This window comes from Hipposideros armiger, unplaced genomic scaffold (assembly GCF_001890085.2).
Source record: "Hipposideros armiger isolate ML-2016 unplaced genomic scaffold, ASM189008v1 scaffold_13, whole genome shotgun sequence".
Classification (NCBI taxonomy): domain Eukaryota; kingdom Metazoa; phylum Chordata; class Mammalia; order Chiroptera; family Hipposideridae; genus Hipposideros; species Hipposideros armiger.
Genome location: NW_017731363.1, coordinates 3073720 through 3100609, shown reverse-complemented (window position 1 = coordinate 3100609; position 26890 = coordinate 3073720). Strand labels below are relative to the sequence as shown.

The following is a 26890-nucleotide window of genomic DNA, read 5'->3' as shown; positions in this document are numbered from 1 at the left end:
CAGGTTGAGCTGTTGTTCAGCATCTTAGCTGTGGAGGGCAGTGTCACTGGCCCTCATATGTGGGATCCGAACCAGGGCCTTCTGGCGTCCCAAGCCAGCTCTTAACCAACGCACCACTCGGCCAGCCCCCCTGAGGACTTTTTTGATCGCAGAAGCACACTAGACCTGTGTGCTGGGCTAGCTGGAAGTGCCAAGGAATGAACACCTAATCTAGGAACAGCCCTTGACCAGTGATGGATGAGGGTTGGTGAATAAACACGCATGTGTTCTCTACTCTGTCCCAGCATCCTCAAGTGGAATTGAGCCCCAGTTGCCAGCAGTGGTAACTTACTTGATAAATTGGCTTCCTTCCTTTCCCGGTCTCATTGCCTCACTCCTCTACTGCTGTTTTCTGGGATCTTCTCCCAAATAAACTACTTTCAATCAGGTCAGTCTGTTTGTGTGGGAACCCAAACTAAAATAACTAACCAGTTGGGTCCACCAAAAACCAACAGCTTCCCCTTTTCACCCGCCTCACCATGTCTCCCACTATTGGTAATGATCATTAAGTTTCCGTTCTGACTGTGGCACTGCAACAGCATGTTGTGCATGGAAGGGGGGCGGACAGTCACTTGGGAGCCCCTAACTTCTGCATAGAAACCTAGTTAGACAGAAACCAGAGTTGCAGGAAGTAGCCAGTTCAGTAACAGGGTAAGTAAGGACCATGAAGTACCATGAAGTAAGGACAATTCCAGATACTGCTAAAAATCTCCAGACACAGGAGGCACATACTCATGGGGTGGCATGTGAACAGTAAGTATTTGTGGATTGAGTCTATAAAGGAATGAAGAATTGATTCACATTCATTTCCTCTCTTAGCTCTGAGTGCTTAAAGGTTGAGACTATATCACACCCCCTTTGTGAACATCAAGTGCTTTTTAATGAAGCCAGCAAAATAGTCATCGTTGTAGGCTCTTGTCTGTGTGGAGAGATTTCAAGACATATTAGGAAGGTCCCGCCTCGTGATTGGTATCTCAGATCCCTCAATTAGAGTTTCATTTCTTTGTCCATAGTTTTATCACTGATTGAACTATGTTTATTATACCAATAAAGGAAACAATCTTGAACCTATTAGTCATACACCACAGTGAGAATGAGTTTATCAGCTTCTTTATGGAAAACTCAATTTTGATGGGAGAAACCCAATTCTGACTACCCAAGAAGGGGTGAGAGGTAGACAAAAACAAAGAGCAGGAACCAAAAGAAGATAAATCTATGTTGTTTCTTTTCCCTAGCACTGACAGCACAGCCACGCCACAGGTGAATGTGCTTGGTGGTTTTAAAAGCATGGACCTATGTCATTTTATTAACTATTGTCACGCCAATAAATTTTAATTAAAAAAAGACAAAACTAAATAAATAATAGGGGGAACTGTGTGAGATATGTAGGAACTCAACTTTCTGTGAATCTAGAACTATTTTAAAATAAAATCTTATTAAAATTGAAAAGAAAAAAAGCATGGGAGAAGCTTTCTCCAAATTTGGATCACCTTCCTTATGTACTTCTAGTGCTGGTGGACAGTTTTCTGATTCCCCCACGGTCTCATTCTACTGAGAAGCTCTAGTCCCACCTCTCTGTCCACTACACTGTGCAGTAACCCAGCTGTTGTAGCTCAGCAGCGCCCCCTGGTTGCCCGCTGAATAACACTGATTCAATGCTTTCCTCACAGCTTTCCTCAGTTTCTCTGACTTATCTCTTCCGTCTGAGCAGCCTCTTTCTCATTTGGATCTACATGTACTTTTTAATCTTCTCCCCCTTTCCTTCAACTCCTTGCCCAGTTACTATAGAAAACCTCTTTGCTTTCTCTCTCCCTCTTGTTCTTACCCTCTTTCTCTCCTCGTCCATCCCTCCCTTGTGTTTGTTCCTCTTTTAAGTGAGAAAATGACCCTAATCCTGCTGATAAGAAGAAAAGAGCAACTTAGGCACTTGTGTCAGCAACCAGAAGGAAAACAGTAGGATCTGAAGTGAAAATATACGTCATAACCAATCAGCAGTAACTTCAGAACCTAGCAAGTGCTTGTGGGGGTGGAAAATACTTTTCCTCCCACCCTTAAAAGTTCTCCTGGCTGGTATAATCAAATTAACATGAGACAGATTAACGGATAAAATCACCAAATTTATTACATATGTGGGTTCCCTAAGAATATGGGACCCCAGGATGCAATAGGCAGTTGAGGCTTCTAAGCCATTCTGGACTAAGGACAGGAAGGCAGGGGGTCTGGGACTTCAAAGGGAAAGTAAGCAATTCACAGGTGGATGAGAAGGAGCAAATATTTGGTAAACAAATTCTTGCAGGGGGCCACCCAGAAACAATGGGACACAGAGGGGAGTCTAACAGACAGACTCACTTGGTTCCTCCCTGTGTGCCACACTTAGTTCTTCTGTGCTGAGGTGAATATGCTAAGGTTCCCTTCTGAAGCAGGTTTTTGTACCTGAATTTCTCTAGGCAAGTAAAGGGGAGGTAATAAAAACAAAAACAAAACACAAAAAACTTCTTGAGGGCTGGCTGAGTAGCGCATTGGTTAGGAGTTGGCTTGGGACGCCAGCTCTGAGCAGCAGGGCCCCAGTTTGGATCCCACATGAGGGCCAGTGACACTGCGCCCTCTATAGCTAAGATGGTGAAAACAGCTCGACCTGGAGCTGGGCTTCTGTGAGTCGCCGGCAACGACATAGGCTGCAGTGGGGCTGGCTGGCAGTGGGCACGAACTTTCATGAGCTGCCAAGAGCCACGGTAAGTGGCCGTCCAATGGCCAGCGAGCAACTGCCTCACCCAGGAAGAGCACAATGATAATACCAACATGGGTCAGTGAAGCAACGTCCTCCACAACTAGACTGAAGAACAAAAGGACAGCAACTTGTCTGTTCCCTGTCCCCGATTCCCCAACGCTGTTCCCCTCCCCCAGTGCCCCAATAAAATCTTAAAAACAACAAGAAACGAAACTCCTTGAGCTTGTTGGGCTTTCATTATTTTCAGTGTGAAATATCTGCATGTTAGGGTGAGGGGCACATTCTGGGGAGACTCATTCTGGACCCCTACATGCTCATGAGTCCATATTGAAAATGTAAAAGGCTCTGACCACCTCTTTTTTCTCTCCCAGCCTCTCATCCCGGGGGAAATAGGTTTTTGTATTTATTTAATTGTTTCCCCATTGTCTTTCATTTCCATTAGTGCAGCAACGTGGCATTCTATTTCCATTGCAAATGTTCAACATTTCAGTTATGTTGGGGGTTAAGTGAGTTTTGTGGAAACCTAACTGTCAGGTGTAACATTAATTCTATAGTAAATGCCTTCCCAGTTTCTAGCAGCAGATTTTAAAATGTTCCTTTAAACAAACAGTGTTTTAACTTAGGAACTGAATACAAACCTATTGGGCACATTTGTAGTTCTACTTAAGATGCTTAGAAGAAATACAGGCCGTGGATCTGATAATGATGGACAGTGACTCCGGTGATGAGATGACAGTGATAACAATGACGGTGGTGGTGATGATGATGATGATGATGATGGCCATGTTTTATTGAGCACTTTCCACATGCCAGGCACTGTGCCAAGTATTTTACATAGATTATTTCCTACAATTGTTACAACTCCCCTAGGACTTTTTTAAAATCCCTATTTGTGGCACAGAGAGAAACTGAGGCTTAGGACTAACTTGCTCAAAGTCACATAGCTAGCAGAGGTAGGCAGAGCTGAAATTTGAACCTAGGCCTGTGAGTTCAAAGCTTGTACTTCTGACCACTCTCTGGGGGCGGGGGGTGCTCAGTGCCCAGGGTGAGGCTGGCACTGTTTCCATACCACTGGTTGGTGAAAGGCTCAGATGCATTAGGAGAAGGAAAATCTGAACTCCTGTCCTTTGTACTTTACAGATCTACACCCCTTCCTTCCAGTGACCCCTTAGAGGGTCTATTTCTGGCACACTAGTCTCTGGAAAATGTCCTGCTAATGACACGGGATTATAAACAGCCCTTTTCCCAGAACAAAAATTTAACCTTTGTATCTCAATCTAATTAGAAGTATTTTCTCTTCCAGAGGCAGGTTCTCCCCCTTTGTTCTATATTTAAGAGGTTTCATTTTTGCCAGAAAAATCTCCAGAAACCATAACTTTTTAAGATAGACCCTGAGACCTTAAACGTGACCTGGCCTGAGACCTTAAATGCTCCTGGACAAGATGGCTGCTCCAGCAGCAGCACCATCTGGGGTTCTGTGTGTCCAGCTGAACGCCCTGGGGCCTTGGCTGGATTTGGGGACAGTCACTCACTGACTCTGCCCACTGTCCAGGTGATTGTCCCCTGCAACCAGCAGCATTTCTTTCTGATTTTCTCCTGTGTCTCTGAGGTGTGCTTCTCACCTTCCACCAAGGTTCACCAAGACCTGAGGAGGGCATTTCTTTCCTCTTAGTTTCAGAGGCAGCCGTCTCTGGAAAAAAAATAGCATTTCTTCCTTATTTTAGAGAGATCCTTGCAATAACTATTGTCTCTTCCCATTGCTTTCTATAGACTGGCATTCTTTAGAGTCTTACTCCTTTACCTCTGCAAGAAATATGGGTCTCGAAGGAGCCCTGTTAGAAGCAGATAACCCAGGGAGAATATCAATTGCTTAATAATTTGGGAATGGAGCCAAGAGAGAAGGCAGTGAGCCCTTAGAGAAAATAGTACCAGGGTGGAAGAATAGGAAATTCATGCCTGGCACACAGTAGGTGCTCAGATAGTTTTTGAAATAATAAATGAATGGATGTGAACCTAGTTTCCTATTCCAGCCCTGCACGCAGGCCTGCAAGGCCCCAGGGCTGCCATAGGTCCTTTGTGGGCAAGCTGGAGGTAACCCAGAGTATGAAATGCAATCGGAAACAGCTGACACTCTCCACCTGGGCAAGAAAGGAGGCACCAGAAGTGGTGCCTTCCCCAGGCAGTCTCCCAAATCCCTCTTGTGCTCTGGTAGAACCCAGCGAAAGCCACCGACAGAAAACCAGGCCTGTGAGCTGTTGGCTTTAGTTGTGAAGTTTTCCCTGTGCTCTTCACATTTTTCCAGCTTTATTGTCTCTCATTTCAACCAGATTTCCACAAATCTGTTTACTTGGCGAGGCCCAGCCCTAACCTGAGACGCTGCAGGGACCACATAGTAGGTACATTTGGCATATAGTGGGTTCTTTGCCAGTGCTCTGATGTCTTTAACCCTCAGACACTGCCCTGCTATGGGAAGTTGAGTCCCAAGAGAGACTAACCATGCTCTAACTGAAACTGGAGGGAGAGGTCTTCTTATCTTCTCCTTTCCTTTCAGCCTTTAGTCCCCCTGGCTTGGTTTAAAGATGAACCCAAACTGCCAGAAGAACCCGCCTCATTTCTCCAGCCGCTCCATGTTCACTGTTCCTGGTCCCTCTCTCCAGGTGGCTCACCTGATCCCCCTGTGGCCTGGAGTTGGGAGGATGGGAGTGGAGTTTTCTCAGCGATCATGTGAGTGGCCCAGCAAGATCCCCTCACAGTTCTGTCCTTCCCTCCACCCTTTTATGCAATTTTCTTCTCCATTTCTCCCTGAATGCCCATACTTCCCCATCCTTCATGGCCCACAGCAATTCCTAGAAGGCCAGGTTTGACTCCTTCTCAGCAGATACTACTCACTCCTGGGAGGTCTGAGTTGACTTTCCACCCCACCATGAGAGTGAGACAGTACCCCATGTTACAGAAAAAGAAACTGAGTCCCTGGGATATAAAGTGACTTTCCCACTATCATGAAAAGCTCAACTGTGTGTCTTGAATCTCATCTCCTCTATTTCAGTCATTTGTCTATTAGGTATCACAAACTCAGGTTTAGTTCATTTTTTTATCAAGCTCCTCACCCAGTAAACTCTATTTGACATTTTGATGGTTGAATCAGACCATCCTGCACACTTTGGTGTTCAATGCTGGTTACGGTAGAGATGAGACAAGGGACCCCTTAGGCTCAAGTGAAATTTGAATCCAAGGCTATGGGGGAGGGACTGGGCTTTTGAAGGAGCACAGGTCTGGGAGTCGGAGCAGTCTACGACCTCTGAGCCTCACTCAACCTCTGAACCTCAGTCTCCTGGTCTGCAAAATGGGAGGGGTAAACTAGGCCAGTGACCCCAAGACTTTTTCAAGCAGGGGGACCCTGGAACTCTCACTGGGCCATGAGAGTGTCACCTCTCTAGCCGAGTCTCAACTTTTTCATTCTTGCACTCCTATCAGAAAAAAATTTTGAACACCCCCTCAACACACATATTATTCAATTATGTCTTCCTGTATTTATTATATATGCTATAAAATAGAAAAAATAGGAATAAAAAGGATAAGGTGATAAAACGAGCATAAGTTTTATTGCACCCCCGGGATGACCTCACCCTGTTTGCAGGGAAGACTATGGCATCGACTTCATACAGGGAAGTCGATGGCCAGGTTATGATGCTCAGGCCCACCGCTTCCTCTGCCGGACTCGCCTGTCTCTTCTGTTTTTCACCAGTATCACATCACAGCTAAGAATTTGGACTCTGTCTTCTCTGGCAGACATCCCCACAGCCACTGTCCATCTTCACGAAGGTGGTGCTCAGTCGTAAACCATGGGGCCACCACTGTTTTAATAAATTAAGCAAGGTGTGAGGGAACTTACTTCCAAAGCTAACCTGGGTGGTCATATTACCTCGGAGGGCTATGGCCGTGTAGACCTCTGGATGTAAAAGGCAACCAGCCATAAGGTGGGTGACTATTTTGTGTATTCTTCATATTTTAAACAATTTGGAAAGACATTTATGTGGTAATTATGTTCACAGCTTCAGTAGAAAGGACCTGTGCTGATGTTTAAAGCTCAGAAAATTTAACCAGTGGGACAAGTAATTGATAATTATTATACCCAATGGGGAAAGCCAAACCATTTTTTTGCCCAGTTGGAATTACCTCTTAGATATTTAGTGCATATCAGTTCCTGAATGGTGAAACCATTTCCATGTTATATTAAAGGATGGAAATTATGCTTTGCTCATTTTAACTCCTAGTAAGTGGCTGGTGATATTTATACAGAATTAAGTCAGTCATTGAGGGTGTAACTGAAATACGGATCGAAAGTAGAAAATAGACTCAGAATAGGGTGTCATTGGAAGAGAGCACGATTCTTTGCATAGGTCTCTGGGAAGTTAGCCTTGCAAAAGGGAGAGACATCTCATCTTCTCCTGGGGGGTGGGGACATGGGGAGACACTGGGAGATTGGGTGGAAGTTGAGGGAGTTCGGGGCTGATGGCTTTCTTCTTTTCTGTGAAGCGAGAAGCAAGGTCAGCCACAAATAAGAAAGTTGGCTGACCAGCTGCCTTGCTCTCTGGCCATTGAATGAAGGGTTCCGAACTTGACTACACATTACAATCACCCAGGGAAGTTTTCAAAACCCCAATGACCTGGCTGCACCCCAGACCAATTAAATCACAGTCTTGGCGGTGCGACCCAGGCATCAATACTTTTGAAAGTTCTCAAGGGATTCTAAGGTGCAACCAAGTTCGAGAACCAGGCTAAGCCAGCACTTGTGCTAAACCAGCACTTGCCAGCCTTTCATGTGCACACAAATCGCCCGGAGCTTGTTGACATGCAGACTCTGATTCAGGAGGTCTAGGTGGGATCTGAGAATCCTTGTTTTTAGCAAGCACCCAGGAGATGTTGCTGCTGCTGCTCCAAGGACCCCACTTTGAGCCACGAGGACACAGACAATCCAATTTTGACCTGAAGTAATTGATAACTGCTTACAGGCTCCACAAAAAGCAAAGCTGTTGTCTTGGGAAACACATATCTTTAGAGAATTACCAGAATATAATTTTTTAAAATGAATGTTTTAGAGGAAGAAATTTATCTTGATAGAAAGATCTGGATGAGTCTTATTTCAGTGGAGGAGGAAAGCAGGACACATCTGTAGGCTGTTGGGGCTGAAGGGGGCATCCCCAGGCACAGGGCCAGAAGCAATGGCCCCTGGCTTGAGATGCTCCGAAGTAACCCCGGCCCACCACACCCAAGTACCCAGCCTTAAAACATTTGCCCAGGAGTGCTTGGCACTGTGGACCAGGGGCCTTGTGGTTTTCTTGATAGTGTTTCTGTGGTGAAAATGCTTTCAATTCACAAAATAAAATCAAGCCTCTCTCCAGAAGGTGATCTGGCCCTCTGAGAGAGGCTCCCAGCATACCTCAGGGTTTTTGTCCAACTTCTCAGCTCAGAAGCCAGGTTTTGCCTGAGGTGGTCTCAGAGACCCTGCCCTGGGTCAGTGTGGGGTTCACAGTCACATTCTGAGCTCCCTTCAGTTTCAGTTGCTGCAGGCTCTTGAGGGGGGCCCCATGGGATTATTTAGGATGTGGCTGAGGGCATTAGGGGTGAAGGTGTTAGGTTATTTGTAAGTAAGTGTGTGTGTGTAACCTGTGTGTGTGTGTGTGTATGTGTGTGTGTGACTTAGACCGCATTAAATACCCACAATGAGCAAGTAGATGGACTCTAGGACCTGGAGAGTAGTCTAAACTATCTGATTGGTCATATATTTTACTTTTTAAATTAACACATAAATTAATCCTCATTGTAAAACTGTCAATCTGTACAGAGGCCCCTAGGGCGAAATGAGTACTTTGTGTAATGCTCTGGAAGCAGGAGGCCTGAGAGGCAGGCACGGCTCACAGTGGTGCCCAGTGGGGCACAGAAGTGCAGAGGGTCACTGACTGGAGTTAGGCCTCAGGTCTGCTTCTTCAAGAATGTAACTCCTGGGCTGGCCAAGTGGCTCGTTGGTTAAGAGTTGTCTTGGGACGCCAGCTCTGAGCAGCAGGGTCTCGGTTCAGATCCAATATGAGGGCCAGTGATGCTGCGCCCTCCACAGCTAAGATGGTGAACAACAGCTCGACCTGGAGCTGGGCTGCGTGAGTCACCAGTGATGGCATAGGCTGCAGTGGGCTGCCACAAACTACCATGAGTGGCTGGCAGCCGGCGTGAGCTGCCAAGAGCCACCATGAGCGGCCATCCAAGGGCCGGTGACTGATCTGCCTCACCCAGGAAGAGCGCAATGATGGTGCCAACTTGGGCCAGTGAAGCAATGTCCTCCACAACTAGACTGAAGAACAAAAGGACAGCAACTTGTCTGTTCCCCTTCCCCGATTCCTTAACACTGTTCCCCTCCAATTACCCAGTACAATCTTAAAAAAAAAAAAAAGAATGTAACTCCTTAAAAGGAAAACAGCACACATGCCACTTTGCTTTGGTTTTCTTTTTCTGGGTGGGTCAGAGAAACACGGGAAACCAGGATAAATTCATTCACATCACCCCTGTCAGACTTTTCACTGTCCACAAAGTGCTTTTGCATCTACTGTCTCGTTGCAGGCTCCCACTGGCTGGTGAAGCTGGGTGGCTGCCTTGTTACCCTCCATGGTGCCTATGGGGCCTGACCCTCTGCTCTTTCCACAGTGAGAGTGTGATGACCTCTGTAATAACTGACCTTGGGTGAGTGTTAGTCAGCCTTTCTAGGCCTCCGTTTCCCCATCTGTAAAAAGGGTCAGGAAAAGGACAGAGATGGAAGCTTGAACGCCCCTTCAGCCTTGACCGACCATGATTCCATAAATGGTGGGCCTGCAACAAGAGGCTGGGCATGAGAACACCAGATTCAGAAAGGTCTAGATACTTGTTCATGCGTTCCTTCATTCATTCCCAAAGTATTTACTGAGCACAGGCTATCCACAGGTATGGATGTGAAGATGAGCTAGGGAGACAGTTCCTCCCTCCTGAAGAAACAAATAAATAGGCAATCCCAGTATGAGGGGAGGGTGAGGATTAGACAAGGGTAAATTGGGGTCGGGGGGGGGATCTCAGAGGAGGAGGCCCCAAAGTCTAAACAGGTGAGCAGGAATTGACTGGGTGAGGACAGAGGCCCAAGAGGTCTCCAGACTGAGGGGCAGATCCTGGGAGAACCTGCCCCAGGACACTTTAGAGCTTCATGATCATGATGTTAATATGAGGGGTTCAGATACCAAGTCTGTGACCCCACAGGTCTCTGAGCCCAGCCACGCCCCCCAGACAGTCCCTCCGCACTTCTCCGTCTGCCCTCGGCACTGAGGCTTTTTCTCAGAATCTCTATCTGGAAGGCAAGTGGCCTACACTGGGCTAGACCCCAGCCCCCAGCCCTCCAACTCCAGCAGCTGCCCAAGGGCCAAGAGGGAAGGTCTCCTGTGACCTGCGGATCCAGATTGCCCGCTTCCCACCGGCCAGACTGTCTTGTTTACCCATCGGTCCCACACCCTCCAGTGATAAGTGGTCGGGGGAATGGATGGGCGGGCAACTGACTTCATTTAAATCCATTTGCAAACAATGTTTCAAAAAACTCAAACAACATGTTCCCTGTCACCTCTGAAGAAATCACTGCCCCCCTCTGCTTGAGCGTTAGTTGGTGGCTCCTGTGACACTCCTTGGTTTGAAGCATTCCCAGAGCACGCCTCACCCCACCTCACCCCACACTAATCAGCATGGAGGACAGGCCTCCTCTTTCTCTCCAGGCATTATCTGACTTCATGGCTCATCCTGGGGGACAAAGACTTGCCCTTTGAGCCCTCATCTCATGAGCTGGTTGTTATTCTCAGTGCGTCGCTGGGGCTTCAAGCATTGGCTCCTGCAGCAGCGACGCCCACTCTGCCCACACGAGGCACACACTCGGGCCTCCAGCTGCTGACCCTGAGTGGGCTGCCTGCTGGCAGGGTGAACAGCAGGGGGAGGAGCAGGGAGAAAGAGGGGAAGAGCCATTCTGGGATGCAGGAAAGGTGCATGACAAAGGTAGGCTCCTGTTCCCTTTGCTGGCTTAGCCCCAGCTCTGCCTGGTGCCTGGTGGGAAGTTGGGGCTCAGTCCGCGCTGGAGGAAAGGCAGTCTCAGTGGCCTGGTGATTCTCTAGGGAAGAGGCTGGAGTGCTCATGAGGTCTGCCTTGGCTGAGTCATCAGGCAGGTCCAAAGCTGTCATGTGGGAGGAGGCAGAAGTGAAATTTTGGCCCTTTGCCACTGAGATGCTGCACACTGCTAACCTCCACTGCATCACAGCCTGCCCTGCATCCCATCTGGCCCTGGCCCATTCCCAGAGAATTGAGCAGGGGATCTGATGGCCTCTCTGGAACTCCTGGGTGCTGATGTGCCCTCCCACCCACATGACGTCTGTCTCAGGAAGGCAGGATGAGGTAGGTGGGTAACTGGACGTAGGCTGAGAGGATAGAGGCCTCCTAGCTGTCCAGTAACAACCATAGCCACTTTGGGCTATACTCCCCAAGGATAGGAACTCAGGTGTTCCTTCAACTTTTTCCCTGGTAAGAAGGACAGAAGAGGTCCCTGTGGAGAAAAGAGAATGAGCAAACAATTCAATAATTTTCTGGAAAGGACCTGGCCACCACTGTGAAGAAATGTTATGCTCAATTGCTCTCTCGCGGACACCTCTGCAGGCACCTGCACTTGGTGTTGAAGGGGAGGCTGTAGGGGCCACTCTTGCTGTTGTTGGAGAGTGGGCCCTTCTCGGCGCAATGTCCAGGTCCTTGGCATCTCGAGCAAAGACTTGAGCGAGATGCCGGAGTAAAGTACTGAAAAAGTAGTTTATTTGAAGAGATAGTACATTTCAAAGAAGTAGAAGTAGGCCCGAGCAGTTAAGAACAGCTCAAGGGCCCATTATTAGAAGATAAATTACATTCCAAAGAGTTTGGAGCAGGCCATGTGCAAAGGCAAGGCTCGAAAGGCTCAAAAAGGGGGAAGGTGTCCAAAAAAATGCGGACTTCCCAGGACTTGGAGTTTTTTTATCCCCTTTCTCTAGAATGGGCTGTTCCCCTAAGGGCGTGGGACCACTTGATTGGCACCTGTGATTGACAAGAGGTACTGCACAGGTGCGAGTGACTGGTCTGATCTAGTTGGGTATTTTGCACCCATTTGTTTTCCAGAAGAGGTAGGTAATTACAATACAAAGGGGAGTTTTGGGTGGAGAGGGGATGTCCCCTTGGCGGTTGCACTCTGTGGGACGTGCAGGAATGCATAGACCCAATGCCTGCCCCTAAGTGCCTGCTTTGTTTTCCCCTTGAGAGACGTGATCCCCATAAAATCTCTATGGGAAGCTGAGGGACAGGAGGTCTCTTCTTCTGTATCTGCTTCCTGCTGGGCAGGGGCGTAGAGCTGTCCCTGCCTATTGGGGGATTCACGGAACTCTCACCCTAGCTGATCTCAGATGAGAGGAAGGGGTCTCGAGCTCCGCCTGGAAGACCGTGTTGGCTTCTTTGGTTGTGACTGGCAATCTTGTTGGGGTATCCTCTGTATCCCCAAGGTCCCTTAATGAGGGAAAATAGATTTTAATTAATAAATCTGTTAGCTCTCATGAAGCCTGTGGCCATTCAGCCTGTCACTCAGGTGGCGTCAGTTGTCTGATCCCAGAATGGGTTTGGGGTTTGGCATTTAGCTTACTGGCCTGGGGGATATTAGGAAGTCACAGGCTTTCAAGTAGTTATCTGAAGCAGGAGCAGGAGACTTCTATTGTTTAAGATTCAGAAACTGATTTACAAAGCAATCAAGAAGCAGGGGTAAGAGACTTCTATGATTCAGGCTAGGAGCAATCTTTAGGATTCACAAACTGGTTAGAAAAGTAATCAAAGCCAGGGGCTAAGAAACTAGGGAGGAGACTTAACATTTCTATAGGAAAGAACTTTTAAAAGTTTCTCAGTGGTGGAGGTGCTGCTCGGTTGGCCGGTAACATTGCCAAGAAACAAAATGCATGGAGGGGCGTGGCCCTCACAGCTCCCACAGGGAGAAGGAGCCTGGGATTGACCATGAACTTTAATCCCAACTTTAATGATTCCTGTGGAATCAGTTTTCTCATCAATCAAATGAGTATAATTATTGGACCCCTCCGGTAGGGTTGTTCTGAGGATTAAATGAGGTAATGCATGGAAAGTTCTCAGCAGAGGGCCTGGCACATAGCAAATGGACAGTGAGTTTTAGCTCTGGCTATCTGTGGGAGGAGCCCCACCCTGGAGAGGTCCCCTCCTCTCACTAAGCAAGAAGTTTCCGGCGGAGTAGCAGGCCTAAAACCAGGGCCAGGCAGGGAGAGGAGTGAGGTTTTGCAGGAAGAGATGAGAGCTGGCACCTGAGCAGAAGGTGTGTCAGGAGCAGGGCGAGGAGGCATTGAGGAGTTTGCTGTCTCTCCCTTGGAGGCGGGTGGTGTTGAGGGAGGCAGAGGGGGAGGGAGGCCGCCACATCTGGGAGGGCAGACAGGTGCAGCCCATCATGAGACAGCAGCCTCGCTGCCAGCTAATGCTAAACCCACAGGAAGCACAGAACATGCCTTCTCCCAGTGACTTGACTTGCAGGCCATCAGAAGCTACCTCAGATGGGTGACCATGGGTGCCTCCTCTGACCGTTGCTGTCCTTGTCCTCACCAGCCCCCAACCCAGCTTCCTTTCATCCTTTTCTCCCCGCCCCCTGAGAGTTTTGACCACTCAGAAGGATAGGGCAGACCTTTCTGGAGGAGGCCTTAGGTTCTCAGGGCCTTCACGGGGCTGCCAGTAAGTGGCCAACAAAGCTTTATCCTGCTGATGTTGCTGCCTCTCCTGGCATAACTTTTATGCCTTCTCATGTTAGCAAATCCCTGTCCAATCAGACATGTGCCCCACTAGACTGTATTCTCCATGAAAGCAAGAACCTTGTCTGTCTGACTCATGACATCTCCAGCTGCCAGCAGAGTGCTGGCATGCAGTAGGCATTCAACAAATTAATTGGTTGGATGAGTGAATGGTGTATTGGTGAGCTGGTGTTTTCTGGGCTGAATCAGGGAGCATGCCTCTCAGGAAAAACCAGGCCCTGCAACTGGAGCAAACCCCCTCAGCCTCCTGGGGACAGCTTACCTCTCTACTCTGCTCCAAGGGCATTATTGACTAGCATAGTCACTTCATGGTTTCCAGAGGGTAGCCTGCCCCTAGAGACCCAGGCTCTGGAGCCCCTCCCTCAGAGGCACTGTGGTACGCTCTGCCAAGTGTGTCCCCCACCACTTTCTCCACAGAGTAATGCTTTGCACAGCTTCGTTCCCCTTGCCCTCCCCTCCCCCTGCTTCATGCATTGGACACGTTGGGATTGTCTGGAAATATCACAGTTGTTCATTTGTTAAGCCACCTTCCTGTAGCGAGGCCTTGTTTATTTCAAATCCCACGGTGTGCTGGGTGCCTTCTCTTACTTGTTTTGGAGGTTGTGTTGGTCATTTGTGGGTGAGAAGAGGAGGATGAGATGAGCTCAGGACTAAAGTGTAGACAGCTCTGACAGGTGAGGTCAAGAATTGGAGTTGCCCAAAGCCTTCCCAGTGAGACCAAGGATTATTGAGTTATTGAGCCCAACCAGACTCCAGGGCTGCACAGATCCTGGAGTTAGACATGGTGCCTGCCTTCTCCATGGTAACCAGGCTAAATATGGACGCATTTCCATGGAGAGCCATATCGCGGCTGCATTCGTGCTTCCTCCAGGAAGCACCGGTGCTCAGTTCCATCGGCCTCTCCGGAGGTGGCCATAGGTGCCAAGGACATCAAGAGAGCATATCTCACCTTTGAGGATGAGTTCCATTTCCCTAGCCCTAGAATCATGAACAGCCCTTCCTCTTGACAGCTAGAAGTTAGGAGAGGCCGTGGGCCAGTCAGATGAGCTGATTGGGGAAAGTGACAGTGAACCCTACAAGTATTTATGCAAGTTATTGCATCTTCACTTTGCTCTGCAGAGTGGATTTTCCTTTATTGGGAGGAAAGGGGATGTCACTGGTAGGAGGGAGACCACGAGATGACTGTAATGACCCCCTTGAAATGCACTGCTGTTCCTCTTATCAAGCCTTTTTGGGGAAGAAGTATTGCTACAGAGTTTTTAAAGTGCTTTCCGTAATTGGGATAGCCCCTTTCCATTTTCATAGAATATTCCACTGTGACAGGGTTTTTTTCATTAAAGGAACAAGCCTCTGCTGCCTATTTGAATTTTAACAAGACAAATCTCTGCATATCTCAACTGTGTGATGTAGCAATGTGGAATGAGACTTTGTGTCTGTTGAAGGCTAAACATATAAGCTGAGTATTAGGCTTGCAGATACTGTTTAACCTCACTTGGCTATTTAGTCATTACATCATCTGTGTTTATAGCAAAATCATCTGTTAGATTGGGGCTCTCTACGCACAGCTGATCACATGGGTGTGTTCGTATATATTGGGAAGTATCTCTAACATGCATGTATACATAGAGAGATGGGTGTGCTCCTCGGTTAACTAAGATATGGAAACTTTTAAAAGAGGTGGAGAGAGCTCTTCAGGCGATTATCAATAGTCTCCAAAGGAAGATTTCTATTGTGTGTTCTGTGTTGCAGGTGGAGTGGCATCAGAGGCGAGTGATGGACAATCTGCAGTCACAGAACCTCTCCATGGACATGACCGACTCCTCTCCTGCCTTGGCCAATAACAGACTGGAGAACGGCATGGCCCAGCTCATCACCACCGAGGCCTGGAACATCAACTCCACAGACCTGGTAAAGAAGGCCCTGGTGACGGTGCCGGCGCCATCCATTCTGAACCCCCCAGCCGAGTCCCAGAGTGGCATGGCTCTAAAGGTGGCGGCCACCGTGCTGCAGCCCCTGTGCCTCGGGGAGACCCCAGTGGTGATGCCCATTCACATGCAGGTGGAGGGGAGCTCCACGCCCGAGCTCAACCCTAACGGCAATGCCACCTATGTTATGACCACACAGGGCCCCATGCAGCTGCCCGTGGTGCTGGAGCAGCATGTGTTTCAGCACCTCAACTCTCCTCTGGTCCTGCCACAGGAGGCCCCATGCTCTTCGAGTGCCATCCACAACAACCTCTTCCAGGCTGCTGAGGACCCCGAAGCCCAGCCCCAGCTCCTGGACTTACGCATCCCCAGCCAGCCTCAGGAGCCCACGTTGCCATTTGAAGCTGTGCTCCAGAATTTGTTTCCCTCACAGGGTTCTCTGGGCCCCCCACCCTGTCAGCCTCCTCCTGGATATGCCCCGGTGCCCCCCCAGCCCTTTAACCCCCCCTTGTCTCCCCTGGTCCCACCAGCCACCCTCTTGGTGCCCTACCCTGTGATCGTCCCCTTGCCTGTGCCCATCCCCATTCCCATCCCCATCCCAGTGCCTCAGAGTTCTGAGTCCAAGTTCAGCCCCAGTTTCTCCAAGCCGCCATCTTCCTTCGGCCTGCACCCCTTTAAAGGCACCCAGACCTCTGTGGAGAAGGAGGAACTGAAGCCCTTCAACATCCTCCAGCCCAAGGAGTATTTTCAGCTCGGCCGCCACACGGTCATCAAGATGGGGAGTGAGAACGAGGCCCTGGATCTCTCCATGAAGTCAGTGCCCTGGCTCAAGGCTGGCAAGGTCACTCCCCCCGTCTGCCAGGAGGACGCAGCCCTAGACCTGTCGCTAGCAGCCCACCGGAAATCTGAGCCTCCTCCTGCCACTCTGTATAACAGCAGTAGGTCAGTGGACAGCCCGTGTCACATGGTGAAGGAGAAACTGCCCAGAGGCATGGAAATGCCCTTTGTCCCTGCCATGACCTATGAGGCCTCGGCCATGATGAATAGCCACATACACAGCAACGACACTGCCCAGCTGCTCAGCCAGCCCAGACAGCCCTGCCAGCCCAGCAGTGAGGTGAAGGCTGAAAATCACATTGAGATGGTGAGCGAGTCCCAGGCGCCCAAGGTGATTGTCTCAGTGGAAGACGCCATGCCTACCATCTTCTGTGGCAAGATCAAAGGGCTCTCGGGCGTGTCCACCAAAAACTTCTCCTTCAAAAGAGAAGACTCCGTGTTTCAGGGCTACGACATCAATGGCCAAGGAGAAGAGTCCATGGGAAACACAGAGGCCCTTAGGAAATCTGTAAAAAACCGGAGCATAAAGTTCAAGAAAGTGAACTCCCAGGAAATACACATGCTCCCGATCAAAAAACAACGGCTGGCCACCTTTTTTCCAAGAAAGTAAATAATGGCTTTTAAAAGTTTTTATGATTATAATATGAGGAAAGGTGCATTGGTTTTATAAAAAGGCATTTTAAAACAAATTATCTTTGTTAATTATTTTGGGGAGTAGTTGGGAAGCAGGAAGACAAATTGGTTCCAGAGGCCTGTAAGCTAGTATCATTTTCTTTTTTAATTTTTGACTTTTCACAAATGAGTAAATAAGAGCAACCTATTTTTCAAGCAGATTGCACATTTTTTGCAGCTTTAATGGAATATTGGGTGAATCAGAGGGGTAAAAAAGCTATTTTCATTGCCACAAAGTGCTTTGATGATGTAATACCTAATAAAGGGTAGGATGACTATTTCACAATAAATGTTTGTTTGCACTAATTGGTTGCAGCATTCTATCATTTTTAAAATTTGCATTCCTTAACTGGCATGGTTTGGCCCAAACTGTTGCTTGTAAAGCCCTACAAGTTCTGGCAAAAAAAGAATCCCATTGGCCTCAGCCCCCACAAAAGGACGATTAGGAATATCTACGACTTTGAGCCAGTCACTTCCCCTTCTAGGCCTCGGTTTCTTCATTTGTAAAAATGTGGCAAAGAGGTTGGGGGTGAGGAGGTGAGTTTCCAGTTCCCGTTCACAGAGACTCTGGTGTGTAGAATTCTGTCTAAACTTCCTGTAGACAAAAACAAAGGTCTCTAAAAAGGAGAGTCACCTGCTTCCTCCCCGCCCCACTCCCAGAATGTAGCTGGAAAGGACCTTTTTCAAGGGCAATAAGAGTGTTGTTCTGAATGACTGGAAGTCTTGCAAGTCCAATTTGCTGCCAGTGGATGAGGAGAGGCCTCTTAAATGTTCCCCGGCCCTGGGTCAATATTGGGGAGGCAAGAGAAAATCATTTCTTGTGAGTTTAGCCCAGTGGTTCTCACCTAGGGGGTGTTCATGCCCCCCAGGGAACATCTGGCAATACCTGGAAATACTTTTGACTGTCCCAGCTGAGGCAGAGGGCGCTATTAGCATCGGGTGGGTAGAGACCCAGATGTTGCTAAACATCCCACAATGCGTAGGATAGTACCCACCACAGAGAGTGATCCCAATCCAAATGTCACTAGTGCCGAGGCTGAGAACCCCTGGTGAAGCCATTTCTTGATGGTCGGGATGCACCTGGATGGAGAGAACAGTACGCTGCTCTCTCTGGACAGCCTAAAGCCACCCACGCAAGAAAGGAGTATTTCAAACAGACCTGCTCGGTGGCACATCACACTGGTGTCTGAGGAAACTGTGCTGGCAAGAGACTGATTGTGGCATGCCTGCTTTTAAACTTAAAGCTCTTTCTTTCACTTCTTGCAATTAGTATGTATCCAGCTGTTGCTGTGAACATGAACAGGAGGAAAAGCAGTTTCGAGACTGTTCTTTTATTACCAGGCCCTCTGTGTATAGGATTACAGCTTTAGCTGGTCCTGTACCATATACCCAGAATGGCTTTTCTTTTTCCTGTGTCATTAAAATTTCTTTCTCAAAGTGTGACACGATGGTAAATAACCAAATAGCTGTTTCTCGTTAGGCTAACTAGTCCCATTCTAAGGCCCCAGCCAGACTCCATCCTTTCAGCTTACATAGTGCAGCCTTTTTCCATTTTTACTCCCATTGTGGGTTTCCTGAGCATGGCATGTGTATTCTAGTTTCAAACACGGCCAGCACAAAGGTGCCTAGGGACTAGCGTTTCCCATTCACCTGAGGTCTTCTCACTATGTTTGCGGTCATTTCTGCCCCTGCAGCATTAGGCAGTCGCTCTACACCAGCCAGCAGAGCCCCTGGCCTCACAGCGCTCTGCCAAGAGCTGCTGCTTCTCCAGCTTCCAGGGAACAGAATTCTCAATTTGCCCTTCAGAAGCAAGGGTTTAAAGCTGAGTAGTGACATACAGGTGGAAAGGAAGGCTTTGGTAGCTTGTAATGACATTATGAAACCTCAAGCCACAGATTTCTCTTGGTCGTATCTGGCAATGCACTTTTCCCTTCAGATGTCAGCTCCAGTTGGATGGGAAACGTTGGCTCCACAGCCAACCCTGGGTGTTGAGCTGCCGTGGTTCTCCCCACCCCAGCCCCAGGATGGATTCCTGCAACAGGCCTTCCCACCCATGCGCCTTGCCATTCATCTCTGGGGGCCTCTGTGGAGAGACTGTTGTGGTGGGGACCAACTGTAGCGTTGCCCATTGAGATCTGTGAAGGCTATACCCAGAGTGTTGTGTGTGGGGCCAGAGTTGTGCTACTGGGGCAGCGACATCCTCTGTCTACTCCCTTTCCTAGCCTTTGCTGGAAACTGGAATCCACTTGGCTACATGCAGGCCCGGGACTCAGGAGAAAGACAAAGGGCTTGCTGTGACCAGAGTCACCCTAAGGTTCCCTGATGGTTCAATTCCATGCTCCCTCCCCAGGCAGAAGCTTGCAGCCTTTCACACGAAACTTAAATAAGAATGGTCAGGCTGGAGCCATGGTGCCCGGTCTGAGGTACGTGATTCCCACATGGCTCACAGAGTAGGCCACTAGCAAACTCAGGCCCCATTTTGTTTCCGATTGATGCAGGCAGCTGTGGTCACTCTTGTCGCCCCGCTGCTCACAACTGTCGCCACCTAACCTACTTGCAGCTTTCAGCCATGCAGGATTTCCATCAGGCTGTTGGTTTCTCATGATGTTATTTCCCATCTCTTCACAAAATGCTAGGCTAACAAAATGGGCCAACTAACCTAAAGAACAGCCTTTCGGAGTCTTTTAGGAAATAGGATTAGTCTGAGCAAATAAATGCTGATATTTGCTCAGACTTGTCAGAATGGCTTCAGCTGGCTTCAGTTCAGAAATGAGAAAAAATTGGAATAAGTTACAAAGATCCATATTTGGGGGTACTGTTCCTCCTGGTAAAGTAAGAATTAGTTGGTCTGGAGGAAAAAAGAGGATGCAGTCACTGTCCTAACCAAGGAAGTCCTTGACACTGAGTAGAAAGTTCTAAAATGAGGTCAGATTTGTTTAGATTCAAAGGCAAAACTCTCACACTTTAAGCATGAAAAATATGTCTTCAGTGGTGAAAATTCCAAACGGAAGGAAGGAAGGAAGGGAGGAAGGAAGGGAGGAAGGGAGGAAGGAAGGAAGGGAGAGAAAGGTAGCCAGTTACTGAGAGAGTATGTCAATGTAGTCATTATCTTCATAAATAGCATAAATACTAAAACAGGGCAGGAAAGGATTCAGATTCTCTTTTACAAGTGACGAAATTGAGGTTCAGAAGGGTTTTCTGCTTTCAGTTTTTAAGCACCAACAACTCAAAAATATGTACTTTGTGATGATTCTTAAATATTGGGTTTGAAGCCCAATGAACCCACAGGAATTTGGATCCTTTGGGGGCAAAAACCAGTATAAATTAGTGAAGAGTCTGAATTACAGATTTTTTTTCAATTATTTTCAAGACCATTCCAGTTAACTGGAACGCCCAGAGCACTTGGCACAATGGTAAAGGGGAGATTTCGAGCTGAAGATGGGGATGCCAAGCCTCTGAAAGCCACACTCAAAAGCTGCTAAGTTGAAAACTTTAACAGCAGGGAAAAAAGCGTTGGAGATCATTCTGGCTGACTTTACTCCTCATTAAATACAAAAGGCAATTTTCCAGAACAGCTCACTACCACCAGGTCAAATATCTGACCTCCCACATCAGCGAAACAAAATAGGGTGTATTTGAGGTCCTTAGGGTGCCATTTTAATAAACCAGTATTTTATTTAATTAACATATCGGTTGCTTTTATAGTAAGTAGTATATATGAGTGCTTGAAAGATCTTGTTCCAAAATGTTGCAAATCCATCTGCAACTATTATTAAACCAGGGGATTTCTCAGCAAAGTGAGATTTTAGCTATGCCCTGCTGAAATTATGAACAAGTTCAAGGCAATGAACTATAGAGGTTTACTATATTAACGCAACTTTTAGGTTATTTTCCATCCAACTATATTCTATATATACATTCAAATAAAAACGTAGGCCCACTCTGCTGATAAAGATGATAAAGTTTGTCTGGATACTGTCCTAATGAACCCCTTCATATCAATAGCACCTTGCTGGCAGTCCTGAGTGGTGTGGGGAAATTTGGTTTAGTTATAATCGCTTCAAATAAGGAACTTGAAGAACTTTTCTCAATGCAGAAATTTTCATTAGCACACATTTCCAGCCCTATTAAGAAACACCACAATGAACAGACCAAATCCTTTGAGAGCAGGTACTGAATCCTAATTCTTTATCTCAAGTTTTCTCCGCCTTGGTACTCTTGACATTTGGGACTAGATGGTCTGTTGTAGGGCACTGTCCTGTGCACTGTAGGATGTTTAGCAGCATCTCTGGGCTCAACCCATGAGATGGCAGTAGCACCCCACCCCCTGCTCCAATTGTGAACAAAAACAACTTCAGGCATTGCCAACTGTCCCCCGGGGGGCAAAGTCACTCCTGGGTAAGAATAACTGCTTTATCTCTAGTCTCTATTACACCTGGCCCACAACAGGAGCTCAAAAATTCTTGGAAAAATAAATTTAATCAAGAAACAATCAGGAAGAGAGATCTGTAGCTGTGGTCTCTGGTGCCCCTCACATATGTCCTGGTTTACTACCATGAGGCTGATATGACCAGGAAACTATTATTTGAAACCTCCACTCATAAATCCAAAGGGGCATCACTCATCCAGCATGTAATAGGGCTCTCTAGAAGCTTCTCCCTGAACGGGGATTAGGAGGACTACACGTCACAGGAAGGGCAGCCGCTCAGCCATTTCTGAAGGAATGCTTCATCATTGTACCATCACCATGAAACTGGAAGAACCCATTGTTCAAACGTCACCCCATGATGACTATTCATCAGTTTTATGTCTAAGGGCAGCATAACCCAGGCATTTATAAACATTGCCAGGAAGTCGGGCGTGTTTTTTATTTCCCTCATGTTTTACCTAAATCCCCTTGCTGTAATCGAGCCCAGTTTTTTGTTTGTCCTTACTGGAGACATAGGCCAAATCTCGTCCCTATTTTAAACACCAGATCTTCCCACAACCTCCTTCCCTTGGACTCAAGAGTCCCATCCCCTCACATGCTCTCTGAGCTCCTCCTTTATAATCTTTTTGTCATCTTGGTTGCTCTTTATCCAATTTCTCCATCTACTCTGTAGAATCAAGAACTCTAGGTACGAGATGAAAATGTTCTAAAATTGATTGTGGTGATGGTTGTACAACTCTGTGAATATACTAAAAAAAACCATTAAAATGTACACTTTACATGGGTGAATTGTATGGTATGTGAATTATATCTCAATAAAGCTGTTATCTTTTTAAAAATAATAAAAGAACCCCAGATAAAAATTGGGAACTGCCCGTGGGTTCCAGAGAATCCTCCTAGAACTGAATAGTTACTTCCCATCCCCTCCCTATTTCCCATGTCTTGACATCTTTGATTAAGTTATATGCCTGTTGATACATCCTCACTTCCCTATGGACCCCACCTATCTGGCTTCCCAGGTTTCTCTTTACAGTCCAAACTTGGCTTGAAACATCGTCTCCTATGTGTCATTTCTTGGAATTTGGAATCTCTTCCTCCAAGTCGTTTGCCATGAGCAAGCCTGCCTTCCCAGGCCTTCAGCCTGGTCCTCACCATTTCTCCACCAGGGTTCAAACTATATTGGGCCACAGGCCTCTTAATTCAAACAAAATCACATGAAGAAGACCAGTGTATAAAAATATCACAGAACAGCAGCTACTCTGGTCTGGTGTCCCGGCTAACTGCCCCGTCGCCCTGCAGGGCCTGCACGCATGGGCACGCATGGGTGAGAAAAGCTACTGCACGACGGTGGCACTGTACATGCCCTAGCAATGCAGCTTTTGCCACCCCCTTCTGCACCATCTGCACCTGGATTCTGGATACCAGAGCAGGATGCCTTCTATTTTATCTTACATTGTATCCAGGCATAGAGGAGACATTCAGGTCACATATGATCTAATGACCTCTAAGCTCAGAATTAAGTGACCAGGTTCCCAAACATCATTTCTTCCTCTGGAAAGGGGGTTGAGCCCCAGGCCCGAGAAACAGTCAAAGATCCTAGCACTATCCTTACAAAACAAAGACAGCTCCTGATTACAGGGTATCAGCAGGCATCAGTCCCCAAGATAGCCACAATGGCAATGGAGACAATTGAAATGCCCTGGGGAATTCAGTCTTCCTGGAGGCAAAGCCAGCACACAGAGTTAACAGTTTTTTTGTTAACAAATTATGCTTTTTTATGAGGCTTTATGATTTCAAGTACCTACTAATGGAGCTAACAAGGTCTTATCTGGCAGAAGTCCTTGGCAGAATAGACTTCATTTGTAAAGAAGGTATCAACTGTTTATAAGTGAATAAGGTACGCCTAAGGTACTTGAGGGTGGATGAGAACAGTCTGTTTTCTTGTGTGGCTGGGGAATGGGACTAGGTAGGCAGTGGGAGAGCCAGGCTAATTGAGCCCTGAGACCTTTTATTGCAACTGTTTTCAATGGGAATCTTTTCAAAATGCATCAAACATCTCAGCAGAGGAAATCTTTCCTTGACTCTGTTATTGTTACGGGCACTGGTGACTGGCCTGGGCTGGACTGACATGATGTCCTCCAGGCTATCAAGGAATGGAGGCTGTCTGTCTCTAGATGTTGTTGGCCCTCCTGTCCCAGCACTCATTCCACACTGGTACCTGTCTTCTTTTTCATTAAAACAAAATCTCTTCCAATCATGTCTCTTCTGAGCTTCCACGACAGCAGGGCATGCCTGGCCAGCCATTGCTGGCCAACTGGCTCTCATCCATAACGTGACCCAAAGCATGAAATGGTCCCCACTCCCCTGGCAGGTGCCTTCTCACTGCCCTGTGAGGCTCAACCCCAGTGCCACCTCTAGGAAGATCCTCCCTAGCTTCTTTTACTCCACATACTTCGCTGAAACCCACTCGGGGGAGTGACACTGCTAAGGAAGGCCTCTCTCCTCTTATTGAGTGAGTCTATGGCCCTTAGGCTGTAAGCTCCCTGAGACAGGCCAGGCCTCTGTAGAAGTGACTGCTGGGTCCTTTTGACCCACAGTGCAGAATAGCTGTGAAAGCCTCAACAATTGCTTATTTTTGTTTTTTTAATTTTACTGGGGAACAGTATGTTCTTTCCAAGACTCATCAGCTCCAAGTCNGTGGAGGGCGCAGCTCACTGGCCCATGTGGGAATCGAACCAGCAACCTTGGTGTTACGAGCACCGTGCTCGAACCAACTGAGCCAACCGCCCCCCCCCCCCCCCCCAGCAATTGCTTATTGAACTGAAGCACGGAGTGCCTTCTTTACTTTCATATGTATCACTTCTTGGCTGTACTGGCCACTGCCCTGGGCTCAGCCACTCTCAGGCCCTTTTACCTTGGGCCTGTTCTGGATGCTGGTCAGGGGTGATTTGCGCAAGCACCAGATGGACAGAACACTGTTTTAAACATTATATATACAGTCCGCCTATTCGATTTATTTACTCCTTAGACCAGCGGTTCTCAACCTTTCACAGGGGTCGCCTAAGACCATCAGAAAACACATATTTTCAATGGTCTTAGGGACCGAGACACCGCTCCTCTATCCATCTCCAGGCGGGTCCGCCCACATGCAGATACGCCCATGTATGAGTACCCGGGGACCCCTGTGAAAGGGTCGTTCGACCCCCAAAGGGGTCGCGACCCACAGGTTGAGAACCGCTGCCTTAGACCCTTTCCTTGTTGCCATCATTAAGGTTAAAATCCAGCAGAGCCCATTGGAGCTACTTGTAAATTTACAAATGAAGGAAGTTTTAATGACTGTTTTACTGAAGCTCCTTTCTTTCTCTTTCTCCCCCTCGCTCCCTCTCTTTCTTTCCTTTTTCTTTTCTTTTTTCCAACTCCCAGAAATGCTGTTTCTGTTTAATTTTACAAGTGACAATAATTTCGCAGGGAGCTATAATTGCCTCTCAGTCCTCATCTTCCTGACCCCTCAGAGGTGTGGGATGCTTTCCCCTCCCCCCTCAGCTTTCCTGGCTCATCTCTCTCCTCATCTCCTGTCTCCTCTCTTCTTCTTGCCCTCCTCAGATAATGATGCTATGACCCACCTCTTTCTCTTTCTCTTTCTCTATCCATAGCACACAATGTCTCAGGCCCACAGTTCTTCTCATTCCATGTGCTCTCTTATGGTGACCTCATCTGCTGTCCTAGTTGTCTCCATATTTATTGCTCATTCCCCTCTATCGCCAGCCCTGACTCCCTCCCTCTCCTGGCTCCCATCCACTCTTTCTCTTCAAACTGTAATACCCAGAGTCCAACCTGCTGTATTCACAGGGTGGTCCTATAAGTACTACAAGCATTTCAGATTCATCATTTCCTAAAACTGAACTCAGCATCTCCCTTCCTCACCCCTGCCCCAGACCCAGCTGTCTGGCACACTGTCTATTCCACCCTCTTCCTGGTTGCCCAAGTGAGACATGTGGAGCTGTCCTCCATGACTTCTCCCTCTCTTTCCCTTTCTCCATCCTGACTGTCTTACTGACTTTGCCTCCTTGATGTTCTTCAAATCCATCGTTCTTTGCCTCCACCCTTACTGTTATTGACCCAACTCATATAATCCTCTGCCTAGACTTTTAAAACGGCCTCTGAGCTCGGTGGGCACCATGCCTACAGTTTAGCCTCCCCCCTTACTCCCCCCCCCACAGCCAAATCTCCCTTCTATACTTCTACTAGAATAGTTTTGGTAAAAGTCAAGTCTTGCTATAACGTTCTGCTGCATAAAACCTTTTGGTGTTGGATATATCCCCATATACTGCACAGGCCTTCCAGGTCAGGCCTTCTGAGATCAAGCCCCAGACCACCTCGCGGCTGGAGCTCACTGCTTCATCCCCATGTGTAAGCTCCAGGAATAGAGAAGATTTCAGTTCCCAGCACAAGCCTCTGTGGTTCTGCCCTTGAGTGCCCTGGCACTCCTCCACACCTTCTTACTCCTTCAAAATTTAGCTAAAAACAATAACCCTCCAGAAAGCTCTCTATGACTGCTCCAGCATAAGCTAAGAGCCATCTCCTACCCTCCCATAGCAACACATTCACACATGTATATCATCTCATCCATCTCATTCAATTGAAAATATATACCTGTCCACCCCATTATATTATAAACTTCTCTAGGGCCAATGTCAAGGCCATTATATCTCACATGCCTAGCACAGTGTGTGGCATTTAGAGGGTTCTCAATAAATGTATGTGGACTGAACTGAGCCCACAGAGAAAGTACAAGTATGTCCCTGTTAGCCAGACCAGTACAGCAAATGGAAATCCAGACATACAAAACAGAAATATCTGGAATTTACATTTCACTTTGCAAAAAAGATGTACTGATTGGTTCTTTTAAATCATATGGTTCACTATGCTTCAAAACAAGATGGATTCTTCAAAAGTGGTTTCTACATTCATATAAATATACTTAGAGCATCAAGCAATAGTCAAAATCTCATTTGGTGGTATACAAATAAAATGTTTTCGCATGTACCTCTTCAAAGTTTGTGGATTTATTTATAACTTACATGCATGGATTATAAATGCATAGATTATAACATGTGCAAAAATGAAAACTTTGAAAGAATGAAACAAATATAAAGAGGTTCAATGTTTTCTTTCTGTGCCCCAATTCATCATATTATGTACCCCGCTGGCTTATAAAGAAACAAGAATATTCTAAGTCTTTCAACTGATAGAATGAACCTTCAAATCCTCCTGTAGAGCCAGGCATCCTTCTATCTTGAAATGTGGAAAATTGCCAAGCATGTTTCTGTGTCATAACTAGGAACAGGTTGTGTCACTGCACCTAAGCGAGGGGGTGGCTAGG

The 26890-nt window shown here is 47.4% G+C and overlaps 1 protein-coding gene across 7 annotated transcripts in view; it reads left to right on the top strand.

Moving 5' to 3' along the window:
• The window catches only part of RAI2 (retinoic acid induced 2), a 145407-nt gene extending 123139 nt beyond the window's left edge, over positions 1-22268 (top strand). For 3 of the 7 annotated variants that reach the window (XM_019667543.1, XM_019667571.1, XM_019667549.1), the window contains exon 2: positions 15394-22268. In XM_019667543.1, coding sequence (XP_019523088.1) covers positions 15394-17016 — 1623 coding nt within the window. In that variant the 3' untranslated portion in view covers positions 17017-22268. Of the gene's footprint in view, positions 1-9379; positions 9500-15393 lie in introns of all 7 variants that reach the window. The other 4 variants (XM_019667555.1, XM_019667563.1, XM_019667588.1 and 1 more) reach the window with 3 other exon arrangements.
• Positions 22269-26890: the final 4622 nt, after the last annotated feature.